The sequence below is a fragment of the Petaurus breviceps genome, unplaced genomic scaffold, assembly GCF_028583685.1.
Source record: "Petaurus breviceps papuanus isolate PSGF00001 unplaced genomic scaffold, PetGlider_PUasm1.0 176, whole genome shotgun sequence".
NCBI lineage: Eukaryota > Metazoa > Chordata > Mammalia > Diprotodontia > Petauridae > Petaurus > Petaurus breviceps.
In genome coordinates this window covers 6,829,348-6,843,603 of record NW_027185771.1, presented here as the reverse complement: position 1 = coordinate 6,843,603, position 14,256 = coordinate 6,829,348, and the positions used below count along the sequence as shown (strand labels likewise).

Sequence of the window (14,256 nt, the reverse complement as noted above, 5' to 3'; positions counted from 1 at the left end):
TGAGAATGACCAGGCTGAAGAGAAGGTGGGGCTAACTCACTTAGGAAAAACATAGAATACCTGGTGATGGGCCTGTGGGATATGTATGCACAACTTTGGTCAAGGAGCTGGGGTAGGGGGAGTGGGTGTAGGGTGGTTCCTGAGTTTCAGTAATAAGCCTTCCTGTTTGGAGAAAAAAGGTGACCTCTGGGTACTCCATTCATGGTGATTTCTCAGTGAGGTGGATAGTGGGATGGCTTTATCTTATGTGTGTGAGTGTCTGTCTGTCTGTCTCTGTGTGTGTGTGTGTGTGTGTGTGTGTGTGTGTGTGTGTGTGAGAGAGAGAGAGAGAGAGAGAGAGAGAGAGAGAGAGAGAAAAAAAAACTGCATTGCAAAGCTAGAGTCTACCCAAGCTGGGACAGAATGGGGGAAATTCAAGTTAGAACTCTCAAGTGCCCCAAAGGACTTGGGGGTAGGGAATTTAACTGCTGGCTGGTGGGATGGAGTTGAGACTATGGGGACAAGGCAGAGGCTACATTCTGGAATGCCCCTAGCCTTGCTCAGCATCCTGGGGACCAGAGGAAATGGCACAAGATGGGACCTGGCAGCAAAGCTCCTTAGGAATCCCCAAAGATTGGGGGTAAGGAGCCTAGGGTGCGGGGGCCGGGAAGAGCATGTCAGCAGCAGGTGACTGAGAGGCAGGTGGGAGGTGGGTGGGGAGGGAGCCCAGCTGGTGGCCAGAGATGTGAGAGGGGGGGGGGGGGGGGGGGGAGATCCAGGAGCAGGGACCCCACCCCTCTTTGCTGGGGGTTGGGGAGAGGGTCTGGCAGAAGAAAGCCTGTTAATTTTATCAGGCAGCCAAGAGCCGAGAAGGCGTGAAAGAAGAAATTAGCCTAACGATGTTTCATTTGCGGAGAGGGAAACGATTTGTTCGGTGGCGATTGTTTCTGGGCATTATCAGAGGCTTTTTAATTGTGCTGGAACTGAAATTAGCAGAATTAGAATAAATTGCCTTTCCTTCTCGGGCAGCCTCTTTCTTCACGGTTATTGTTGTCTGCTTTGTGTAGATTATAGGGCCCTTTGTTCTCCCCCGTAAATATCCATGCCTGGAGTCAGAGAGCAGCTGAGGTCTGGAGACATTTTTACTGTGTGGCTTTTTCTCTCTCTCCTTCCTGGCCAGCCTCCCTACCCACCCCTGCTGTTCTTTCTCCAGCTGCATTCCTAAGAACATAGCTATAGATAGGGCTGCTATAATTAGGGGTCTTCCAGTCTAACTCCCTCCTTTTTACAGATGGGGAAACTGAGGCTTGGCATTGAGTGACTTCCCAAGGTGACCCATCCCCTGTGGTGAGGGGAAGAGCTGACCCTCTAAGCTGGAAAATCTACTGTGGAATGAACACCACTGGTCCCACAGGATTGAGCCTTTCAGAATGGCTCAACCTAGCAGTCCCGTCCCTACCTTTCACTTCAGCATGGCCATTCTTCCTGAGAATACAGCCTGTATTTATATAGCACTCTAAAGTTTGCCAAACATTTTGCCTTTGAGTCACGGGCTTAATTTCCAACAAAATCCAGGAGGCCTGGTTTCCAAACCTTCTCTCCTAGACTTTCTCTATCATGGATCCTTCTCCCTTTTGTCTTTCACGGCTGATGAGTTGGGGGGTGGGGGAATGGCAAAGCCTTCTGGGAAAGTAACCTGCAAATGAACACAACTCAACTTGTCATGTTTACCATCAACTAATTAATTCCTCCTCAGCCTCATGCCTGTAATTTGGGTAGAGGCCAGCAGGTGAATGGTGGTTGTCTATAACCAGCCTCGGTAGGCAAACCCAGACCTGTTAAGTCATGGTAAACATCACATGGATTGGCAACTATGGGATCTCAGGCATCCCAGGAGGAAACTGTAATCAACACCTTTAGGGGTGGCCTTGCAAATGCCTCCATCACACGGGTATTTGATTTTCTTATGAGTCCTCCCTGCCTTCCTTCTTTCTTCTGTTTCTAGAGGGGAATTTATTTAAAGGGAGGAATGAAAAAATTAGATATGTCTGTCAGTAGAGGAGCAAGTCTTGACCAATCAAGAAAGTGATATGGAAAACCAATGAAGGACCCTGGTGTGACATAGCCTGGCATCCTTGTATTGGAACCGTATTTATCTCCAGTCTCCTCATTGGGGCAAGTGGAATGGACATTGTCCTCCCTTCCTGGGATAGAGCTGGGAAGGTGCTGTCTTTCCCATGAGCTCCCTTCCTACCTTTCCTGGGCCATCAGGGGAGCGGAGATTCCCTCTGAGACTGCCTTCAACAAAGCAGATAATTATTATTCTCTGCAGAACTCGGCATTGTTGCCACTTGTTACTGTTAATAATAATTCCTGCTTTGCTCTTTGCTCCAAGGAGCTGCAGGCACTTCTCAGAGAAGTATTATTATTCCTGTCTTGCCGCAAATTAAGGTAGAAAAAGAGAGGGGGGGGGGGAAGGATGCTTAGGGAGGAAGTGTTTCACCCCAGGGGGCTATACAAGCTGCCTGGGTCCTCACTGGGGAATAATAGCAGTTTCACCCCAAAGGAAAATTCTACACCCCAGCCACCTTCTTTGGTCTTCATAGTCTTAGGTAATTTAACATCCTTAATTGGGATGATTGGCTTTTCATTCCATTGGTACTGGACAGTTCATGCTTACAGACTGGTGTTCCACAGTCTTGACACTCTTTCAGATTTGTTGGAGTATGCCAGAGACATTCTGCAGTCACCTCATTAATATCACCAATGTTCGTTTCATACTACATAACTCTCACCTCCATACATACACATAGCTCTCACCTCCACACATACAGAGGTTTTTAGGGGTATTTTTGGTCTTTTTGGAGAGGGAAAGGCAGGGCAATTGGGGTTAAGTGACTTGACCAAGGTCACACAGCTTGTAAGTGTTAATCACCCATACATAGTTGCAACTAGTATTCAAAAATGATTAATACCCAACATTAACCAGCAAATGACCAACATTACCAGTGCAATAATGATCTGTTCAAACACACAAGAAAAAACACTCTTTTCTTAAGGTGTGAGCTGTTGAATTTACCAGGTAAATTGGGAAAAAGACAATCAGGAAATTGATAATTCAGTCACCCCTTAAGTGAGTGGTTTGTATGCACATTGAACACTAAGGCTTTGGACTAATGTTGGAGTTTAGTCCAATATTAATTATTAAATTGGTCACATAGCATCATAAAATCATTAACGTTAGTTCTAGCAAGGAAGTGAAAGGACGTCAGATTTAACCTGGATCATCTTTTTATACATCCCATAGCATGATCCTGAGGTATTCTATTCATTCGTTGTCTTCTCTCTACCAAAGCTACCTCTGCTTCCAATCCCCAGCCCAGTGGAGAAGCAGCAGTAAGAAATGGGGACTCTTGGAATGTTGGGACACAGTCCCTCTTTTGTGGAGTTGGGATATACTCTGGATATGCTGACGTACCCTCTCACTGCCCCATTCTCTTTTCTGTGTTCTAAAAAAGCAAAGTGAGGTTTTTCATTACTTTTGGTAAATGTTGAAAGATTTCATTTGTCTCCTTCAGATAACCAGAGACATTAAGGCTGGAGAGTGCTTCCGTGGATGTTTTGGTGCTTATGGAAGCACTCACGTGGAAGATTTGGTGCTTCCCATCAGACTGAGTGATTCAGCATATGAAGGATGTTATCCATATGGGGATTCCTGCTCAGGAAATGATTCTATTAGATGAACTCTGGGGTCTCTACCTACTGAGATTCCATGACTTCCCTTGACATTTAGGTGGCTCAGTGAAAACCTGGACCTGAGTTCAAATCCTGTGCAGACATGTCCTAACTATGTTACCTGGGTGAATCACTTAACCTCTGCCTCAGTTTCCTGAACTGTAAAATGGGGGTTATAATAGTATCTACCTCCTTACCAGAGTTGTGGGACTCAAATAATATTTGTTATATATTTGTTAAATATTTTATAAATATTGATATTTATAAAAGCACTTTGTAAACCCTAAAGCATTCTATATATGCTAGCTCTAATTATTTAGATATCTCTTGGGGAATATTTATATCCTGTCTGGTATTGCACTCATTTAGGATGATAGCATATGGGGCTTTAGGTATCATCTTGTCCTAATTTTACATTTAGTTAGTGGAAGAAATTAGGACTAGAACTCAAGATCCAGGATTCCTATTTCAGTGGTTTCTCTCACTTGCACCACAATTTGCCCACATATCTAAACTCTCTACCAGACTGTAAGTGTTCTTCTGTGTATTACCTCTCAGTGCCCAGCACAGCCTTCACAGGCACATCATAAATGTGTGTTAAATACAATGGGGAAAGTCCAGGGTGCAACTTCAGCCCCTGCCACTGGCTCCCCGGGGGACCCTGTAAAATGAAAGGGGTTGGATCAGGTGGTCTCTAAGGTCCCTTTCAGCTCCAAAGCCAATGATCTTCACCACCCCCTCCCTGAAGCAGCTGGCCTACATACAAGTCAGCAAATGCCTTGTGTTTGTAGTCTAGGAATATACGTATCTGACACATTTTGGGGGGATGGCCAATGCAGGAATTTGTTTTGCGTATTTATTGCAATCGTTCTGTGTTTCCTTTCCTTTTCAGGGTGGGGAGAAGGGGGTGACAAGAAGAAAAAGTACGTGCTTGTTAATTAAAAAAAAAAAGAAAAAATATATACATATACATGTGTGTATGTATTTCTGTTTAATGCTAAGACCTGTGAGTTCTTGTACATGTCCACAGGCTGGACCTGCCCTGGGGCCCTTCTAAGTAGCTTCCCAGGGGCTTAGAGCTTACTCTCCCTCCGAATTCTCCTGACTTTTCTGCCTCTATTCATACCCAGTCCCTGAGGCCAGGATTGCTTTGGGGAATTGGTAGATGAACTTAGAGAACAGCAGAATGGTCACTAACCAGCCAAAGACCTTCTCTGTGGTACACTTGATGGAATTTTACTCTTGGTGTTAGGCAGACCCAGGTTCGAATCTTATTTCAGACACTTAGACAAGTCACTTAAATTCTTTGGGCCTCAGTCGTCTCATCTGAAAAATGGGAATGATATCACCTCACCTACAACCTCCCCTCATGGTTTTAAGAGCCAAAGGAAGTGATGTATGTTGGCTGCTGTTGCTGCCACTCCCCCCACTCCCACCTCCTTAACCTTTTTTTTTTTAAGCAATCAGGGTTAAGTAACTTGCTCAAGGTTACAGGGCCAGTTATTTTTGGGTGTGGTGCTGAGTATCTGAGCCCAGATTTGATCCAGGTCATCCCGACACTGGAGCCGGTGCTCTTACTTGCTGAGCCACCTGGCCGCCCCTAAGCAATTGGGGTTAAGTAGCTTGCTCAAGGTTACACAGCCAGGTGTTTCTGGGTGGGTGCTAAGTGTCTGAGCCCGGGATTCAATCTCCAGGTCTTCTCAACACTGGAGCCGGTGCTCTTGCTGTGCTACCTGGCCGCCCCACCTCCTTAACCTTTGACAAATTCAACAAAGACCCCAAGGCAATCTAGTCCTCTTTGGTAACCTGTGATGGCAGAAATTTTTGTCCACTCTGTCCCTGTTTCCTTTCGTTTCTGTTCTGCTATCCCTACCACCTAATATAGCACCTGGTACACTGTCAGCTCTTAGATAAATGAGTGGTGATTGGTTTTTCAGCCTGGGCTTCTTGGAGATGAAAGTTCCATAAACTCATAAGAGCCAGAATGAACTTTAAAAGCCCATCCTGGTCCATCCTCTTCTTTTTACAGATAAGGAAACTGAGGTCATCAGAGAAGCAGTGATTTGTCCAAAGTTATACACGTAGTTAATAGCAGAGATGGAATTTGAACACAGATCTTCTGCCTTCCACTCCAGTGTTCTCCCCACTATACCATACTGCCTGTTAAAGAAGCCTGTCCCATTATTTGTGCTAATGACTGGGTTTTAACTGGAAGGGCATCAGGCATTCTAGGGGTTGGGAATGAGGCGATTAGGATGTCTTCTCCTTTCTATGTTAACTACATCCTGTGCCAGCACTGTTCCTTCCAGACCAAAGAGGCTGATCTTTGTGATCTAGTCCTTGGCCCAGTGATGCCAGGCATGACAATGAGTGACATTGCGTCCACGTTGGGTATGGGTCCTTTGGAACACCACAGCTGCGTGAGCGCCATATCGGTTTTCTTTTTAAAGGTTCTCTTGGTGACATGGAGGAAGGAGAAGACAATCAGGCCAAGGATGCCAGCCAATCAGAGAGAGAGGGAGGAGCTTCGGATCCTGAGGCCTCAGGAGAGTGTGAGCCCTTGAGCCCTCCCTGCAGCGGTAAGTTGCAACCTAAGATTGGGCTAGTCCTGGTCCCATTTATCCTCAGGAAATAGAAGAGGGTCCAAAAGGCCACAGATCTCAAAGTGTGCTCCAAGGATCCCTAGGAGTCCCCAGGACCCTTTCAGGGGGCCGTAGGGTTCAAAACCATTTTCACAATAATACAAAGATGTTATTTGCCTATTAAGATACTCCTTTTTCCAGCTATATATCTGTGTAAGACCAAGTTTTCTTCATATCCTTCAACTAAAACTACCTATTGTAAAGATTGAATGAATGCAGAAGCAGATATGAGAATCCAGCTGTATTCTATTAAGACAGACATTAAAGAGATTTGCCAAAATATGTGAAAAGATGATATTCCTCTCATCAAATTTTTCATGTTTTGGAAAATATAGTTATTTTTTCATAAAAGTGTTATTTATGCTATTATATAATTGATTTATTATTTTTAAAAATTTGTCCATTTCAATTTCTACTATAGTAAATCTAGATAAATATAACCAGGAGTGTACTGGTAAATGACTTTCCAAAAAGCAACATAGACACGGCCCACTCTTCAGTCAAATCAGCATTATTCCCATTTTCTACATCACTCTGTTGCCTTCTAGACAATCAACCAAAATAAAAAACCAAGGCAAGATTTGTGCCTCTCAGGAGCTGGGATGGGTTGACTCCGACATATCCCTGAACATAACCCACAGAAACAAAGGCTCATTGGGGCCTTCTATCATTTTTAAGAGTGTGAAGGGGTCCAGAGGCCCCAGAAGGCAGACAGAATGTCTGGCTTTGAGGATTGTTAATTGTTGGAGCTAGAAGGGATTTTTGGATGCCATCTTGTCCCATTTTTCTCTGTTCTTTCATCAGCATAGGGAGTTCCTATCAGAGGAACCTTCTTTACCTATGCAGACAGCAGCCTCCTCTGTAATTTAGATTTAGTACTCGGATACACAGAGGTTAAGTGACTTGCCCAGGGTCACAGAGCCAGTATGTGTCAGAGTCAGGATTTGAACTCTGGTTTTCTTGAGGGTTTTGAGGACTGGGGGAGGGGGAGGCCTCATTTAAACCCCACAATTATGGAGGCCTATACCGGAAACCGTGGACCCTAGTCATGTGTTCTTCCCCTGTGCCATGATTTGTCCAAGAGGAAAACAGGAATGCTGGCTGGACACATTATGGGCCCTGGTTATGAATTCCAACCTAGTCATTCAGGAGGTGGTAATCAGCTGGGGTTTCTTCCTTCCTTTCTCCCATATAAAGGACCTTTGAATCCCTCCCATACATATTGGCCATTAGGCATGGGGCCAGGTTGCTTGGAGGTTAATTGGAATTTATTCTCCCCCCTCCCCCCCCAGCCCTGCCCATGGGCTCTTAATTAATTACCCATAAGGGACTTTTCTCCTCCTTACAACCACCTGCCATGGGACTCTAGTCTGGAAAGCTTGAGTGGCTGAGAAAAAAGGAAGCCCAACTCACTAGATAGGCCCATCAATCCTTCCCCTTCCCTCTATTTTAGGGCCACTGGCACCACCCACTGAAGCTGAGCTTTCCCCAGTGGGAGGGATAGATCTATGCCTGTGTCCTTGGGCCTGCCTCCCTCAGATCTTCACCATTTCCCAGCCCTCTCCTTCATTCAAGGTGATTCAAGGACAAGGAGCCCTTTCTACGCCTGGCTCCATTTGCCTTGGAGCCCCTCTCCAAGACATTCTTCAGCTCTTCTTTGAGTACAGTAATTAACAATAGAACCCAGAACCTCCAGGGACTGCAGACAAAACTGATCTGGGAACTGGCCTCTCCCCTGTTGGAAGCTCCAGACTGGGGGGCAACAGGGATATCACAGGGAGAGAACCAGACTCCCTCTTGTTGCCCCAGACCTCAGGACGCTCCTTTTGTCCAATGAGGGGATTTGCTGGGAGATATCGAGGCATGGTGGAGGCAGACCTGGCAGTCAAGAAGGATGGTTTTGGAAGCAATAGGGAGCCATTGAGAATTTTTAAGTAGTTTAGTCTTTCTACTAATTCACTCTGTGAGCTTAACTCAATACAATTCAATTCAATAAACATTTATTAAAGTCCTACTTTGTTCCAGGTACTGTGCTAAGTGCTGGAAAACTTGGGGAAGTCACTTTCCCCTTTCTGGGTCTCAGTTTCCTGATCTGTAAAATGGGGGTGTTCATAAGGTTTTTAGACTGGCCAAGAACAGTAGAGATCTTTTGAGGAGCTTGTTGAGAATTCACTACCAAGCAAATACCAGCCCTGGCTGCTTATGGGGCCTCTTCTCATATACCCTTTAGTTTTGCCTTAAAACTATAACATGAGAGCATTTCAAGAGACCTGAGGGATCATCTCATTTCACAGATGGGAGCAACCAAGGCCCAGACTTGTCCAGGATCACAAAGCAGGTTAATAGCAGAGCCAGGACTGGGGTCCAGGGTCTTCTGACTTTCTCCACAGGGCCATTCTTTAAGGGCAGCCAGGTGGAGCCATGAATAGAGCCCTGGACTTAGACTGAGGGAGACCTGAGTTCAAATCTAGCCTCAGACACATACTAGCTGTGTGACCCTGGGCAACTCACTTAACCTCTGCCTGCCTCAGTTTCCTTAACTGTAAAATGGAAATAGAAGCAGCACCTACCTTGCAAGGTTGTTGTGAGGATCAAATGACAGAATAATTATAAAAGCATTTAGCACTGTGCTTGGCGCATAGTAGGTGCTGTGTTAGCTATTAATAATAATAATAATAAATTCATCCTCAGACACTCATTAGTCGTGTGATGGGAACCTTGGCCACTGGCTTTTTAAAATAATGTGACTAATACTGGTTGTGAGGATCACATTTATAGAACGCTTTAAAGTTTGCAGAGCATTTTGACCAACATCATAGCATGTTATCCTCCCTGTGATGCTATTATTATCCCTATTTTACAGATGGAGAAACTGAGGCAAATAGAGACTAAGTCACCTGTTCAGTATCACATAGCTAATGTGTTCTGAAGCAAGATCTGAACTTGGGTCTTCTTGACTTCACGTCCAACATTCTGTCCACATCTCTTAGCATTTTATTTTATACATGCCAGTGGCCCCTCTTAGCTTTTATAGCAATAAATTCTATGAACATCAATAAGTGCTGTATAAATACAGATATTCCTTTTCCTCTCCCCTCCAAACTGAACAAACCCTCCTTTGTGTCTCCCCCCCAAAAAAAGACAATTAAGCAAAATATCTGATATGGGGACCCCAGCCAATAATGTATATAGTATTCTGTCCAAGTAGTCCCCCACATCAGAGATAGGTTTCATTATCTCTTATCCATGACTTTTGTTGGTCAAGAATTTGGCTTCCTTTTAGCGACCTTTCTGTTTATATTGTTGTAGGTGCTGGGAATTTTGTTGGCTTCTGCTTTAAAAAACATTGCTCGATGTCTTGGTTTTTACATCACCTTCATTTTGAATACATCCTAGCCCTCTCTCTTTCCTAGCGAGTCTTCCCTTATAACAAAGACAAAAAAAGGAAGAGGAAAAAAATTAGGACAACATCAGCTGAGTGACAATGTGTAGCACTCCACACCCACAGCCCCACACCTCTCCAAAGAAGGGAGAGAGGCCTATTTTTTCCACTTTTCTCCTAGGGCCTCTGATTTTTTTTTTAAATTTTGTTCATTTTAATTTAAATAATCATCAATATCATTTGCTTTTGCATTGTATCACCCTCATTTCTCAATATATTCCCCCTCACCCTCCCAGAGAGCCATTACTAAATCAAAAAATAAAAAAGGGACATAGAGAATAGTTTAATGAAACTAACCAATTAACTTTACAAAGCTAACTAACTGATATGATTACAGAGTGCTCCACAATTAGGAGGTGGATTCTCAGACACTTTCTAGTTATGTGACCCTGGGAAAGTCACTTAGCCCTCTGCCTCAGTTTCCTTCTCTGTAAAAACAGGGATAATAATAGCACCTTCTTCCGCTGGTTGTTTTGAGGATCAAATAAGGTACAGAGCTTTTCAAAAGCATAAAGGCCTATATAAATGCTAGCTATGATCCCCAGCTCATCTCATCTCCTTTGGTACCCAAGTCAGTCTTTGTCATTTCTCAGCACTCCATATTGATCTTGCAGTTGTCATTGACATTCTTTCCATCTATGTTGTTGAAGTCACAGAATCGATACTGTTTTCCTGGCATGGCTTCTTCCACTTTGGGGCTTCCCGTGTTTCCTCTGTGTTCTTGTAGTGCAGTAATATTTCTTTATGTCTGTGTTGGCCTCATTTACTTTAATGCACATCTTCATTCCAGTTCTTGGCTTCTACAGTGTTGCCATTAATATTTTGGTGTACATGAGGCCTTTCTTTCTATCTCTGACCCCTTTGGCATGTGTGCTTAGCAGTGGAATCTCTGGGTCAAAGGACATGAACGTTGCGGTGACTTTTCTTGCATAATTCCAGATTGCTCTCCAGAACTGTTGGACCAGCTCACAGCTCTACCAACAGTGTATTATTAGTAAGCCTGCCTTTCCATCCCCCTAAGACACTAACTCTTCTCACCTTTTGTCATATTTGCCAATTTTCTGAATCTGAGGCAAAAGTTCAGAGTTGTTTTGATTTGCATTTTTCTTGTTTTTTGTGATTTGGAGCATTCTTTTCTATGGTTGCTATTAGTTTGCAATTCTTTTGAGAACTGTTTGCTTATATTTTTTGAGTGCTTATCTACTGGGCCCATGTTTTTCAAGCAGAAGTCTTATAAAGATCTCCAGAGCTGTATGTGATTACCTAATACTAATAACTTGTTTTTATATAGTGCTATAAGTTTTACAAATCACTTTCCTTGAGACCATATAAAGGAAATAGGGAAAATCTTATCTGTAATTTAAAAATAAAGAAATTGAAATACAGAGAGGGTTTGTAATTTGACTGGTCACATAGCTTTGTATGTTTAAGTGCTGGAACAAGAATTCAAAACCAGATCTCCTGACTCCATTCAGTTTGCTTCCCCCTCTTTACTTAGAAGGGTAGAACACAGCCTTGGAAGACAATTAAGTCACAAAATATTTCTCAAGAGAAGTTACTGCCTTGAGCCTAGTGACCCAATGCAAAGCTCACGGGAAGTTCCGCTTATCTTTTTGATGTGGGTGAGAGACAAGTGGACAGGGTTCTTGCAGCCACAATCAAAAGTCACTGTGTTGCTTGCCTGGGAGTGGGGAGAAGTCTCTCTCCAGGGTCAGAGAGGTCCCACATAGGTCCCTAAGCCTTGATCCGATGGTTTCAAGCTGCAGCTATAGATTCTGTCAGAAGGAGCTAAAGTGAACTTGGGACAAATAGAAGGAAAAAGTTTGGAGAATCTTATTGGGATCAGCCAGGACTGAGACCAGGGGTGGAGGGGTCCACAACCCAGACACCATGCTCTGGGTAAAGCCATGTGTTTGGGAGTGTGCCCAGGCCGTAGCTTCTATTTTCCTCCCCTGAGTTGCCTTCACCTTGGATCCAAGGCTCTTTTGAAGTCTTGTGGAAGTTGCCCCTTTACCTCATGCACCCAGAATTCAAGAAATGGAATCCCTCACTCAGAGAGACCATGCTCCTCTTCTTCAAGAGACTGTTCTAGGGCCTCACTGAGGAGAAACCTCAGTAAAGGGGACATTTTCAGGTTGGGGCTTATCTCGCTATCTAGGGTTGGGAACCTTCTCTACTTCAAGGGAGCCATTATCAGCCTTCGAAATGTGACCCCTTTAGAGATTTGCCTCAATTTTCCTCTTTGAGGGCCAGAGGAGGATTTAGAGGTTTCCAGTCCCAGTGGTTTATGTCTTCTTAAAGGGACTCTTTGACTAGGGAGTTGGAGAGGGGTGGAGGGGGAACAGAGGAGGCAGAATGAGTCACTATGGGAAGGAGGCTTTTCTTGACCAATATTTCTCTTCACAGACCATTTATCTCCAATGACAAATACCACATCTGTCTTTCTCACTCTCTCTCTCTCTCTCTCTCTCTCTCTCTCTCTCTCTCTCTCTCTCTCTCTCTCTCTCTCTCTCCTGCTAAAAACAGAAGCTTCTTGAGGGCAGAGAATATTTCATTTTGGTCTTTGTATCTCCTCCGCCTAGCACCAAGCCTAGCATGTAGTAGGTAAGCAGGTGCTTTCTTTATTTGTCAAACTAGATAGCACAGATAGAGCTCTGGGCTTGGAGTCTGGAAGATTCATCTTCCTGAGTTCAAATCCAGCCTTGCCCACTTACTAGCTGTGTGACCCTGGGCAAGTCACTTAATCTTGTTTACCTCAGTTTCCTTATCTGTCAAATGGGCTGGAGAAGGAAATGGCAAATCCCTCTAGTGTCTTTGCCAAGAAAACCCTTGTTAGACAGGACTGAAAATGACTGAACAACAACAACATTAAGGCAGGTCTACAAAGTGCTTTACAGACATTAATTTTGTCTTCACAACAACCCTTGGAGGTACTATTTCTCGTTTAAGATTTATTGAGCTGCCTTAGGTGGGGGGGAGCCTCCCCATCACTGGAAGTATTCAAGTCAAGGCTGCTGTGGAAAGCATTCCTGCACGAGGCAGGATCATTCCTAAGATCTCTCTCATCTCACTTACTATGATTCTGTTGTCGAAGGACCAAAGGAGCAGAGATCTGGAGCAGGAAGGAGTCTCAGAGGTCATCTGGACCGACCCCCTCATGTTGCAGATGAGGATGAAAAGGCCCAGGAAGATGAAGTGAATTGCCATTTACTGGGGCCTCCACACTGGCGTTGTGAGGGACTGGGTCCAAATGCACCTGCCATTGTGGGATGTGAAAGCACTTCTTTGGCCAGAGTTCAGATGCCTTTGGAGCCTTCCCATGGCTCTTTGAGAAGAGTGAAGGTGGGGAGGATGCTGTTACCCTAACTTGAGGCTCTGCTCCAGTGCTCCCAGGAAACCTGTCCTTTAGCCCCAGCTGCTAACATCTTCCCTCCCCGAAACTGGCTTGTCTTCACTTGGATCCTGTCATTTATACTCTGGGGTCCACCTGTTGTCTTCCCCTTTCCGATGCAAACCTGATAAGCTCTAGTACTCTTAAATCCCCAGTGCCTATAGCTGGGTGCCTGCCCTGAACAAACAATAAATAAATGCTCATTGATTGATTGACTGACTTTATGTTTGTCTAGAACACAGTTTCCCAAGCAGTGTAAGGGTCCATGAGAAAATGCCAACATTTATGTGTTGGCAAAATGCAACATTTCCCCCTTCTAAACAAGTTCAAATATTAGATATGACTTTTGTTGCTGTTAAGTTGTTTCATTCATGTCCAACTCTTCATGACTCCATTTGGGGTTTACTTGACAAAGATACTGGAGTAGTTTGCCATTTCTTTCTCTAGCTCACTTTACAGATGAGAAAACTGAAGCAAACAGGGCTAAATGACTTGGCCAGAGTCACACAGCTCATAAGTGCCTAAAGCAGGATTTGAATTCAGGTCTTCCTGACTCCAGGCCAGGTGCTCCATCCAATGTTCCACCTAGATATGATTTTATTATATGAAAAAATTTATCACATATCATTATAGGGAATTGGATCCTGTTCCAATAATTTCCCAGCAGCCATTGACAGGGGTGTCAATAGGGGTATCTGGTGTCTCTGAAGCCACTGCCAGCCCTACTCCCCAAATCAGCATTTTGGGGTTCTCTCAATATAAGTCAATCCTAAAGATGATCCACAGTCAGATTAGTTTGAGGAACACTGGTTCCGAATAGTCCTGGGCTCTTAACAAAGGCTTGTTCCTTGTTTTGGAGGAAAGAACTCTGAGCTGGTTATTAGGAGACCTAGTGCCCAGCCCCACCTGGGACACTTGGTAGCTGTGGGCCCTTCAGCTTAATTTAAGGGGCATTTATTAAATGCTTTCTGTGTGCCTTAGACTCGGAATACGAGGATAAAAAGCAAACAATTCCTGCCCTCAGAGAGCTTACATTTTATGGCAGGGGAACAACACATCCACATATA

General features: G+C 44.3%; 1 protein-coding gene across 1 annotated transcript in view; it reads left to right on the top strand.

Annotated features, from left to right (window-relative positions):
• Positions 1-14,256, top strand: part of ZFPM1 (zinc finger protein, FOG family member 1) — a 195,694-nt gene that overhangs the window by 71,803 nt on the left and 109,635 nt on the right. The window contains exon 2 of the mRNA XM_069085576.1: positions 6,165-6,293. Within this exon, the coding sequence (XP_068941677.1) occupies positions 6,165-6,293 (129 nt within the window). The remainder of the gene's footprint in view (positions 1-6,164; positions 6,294-14,256) is intronic.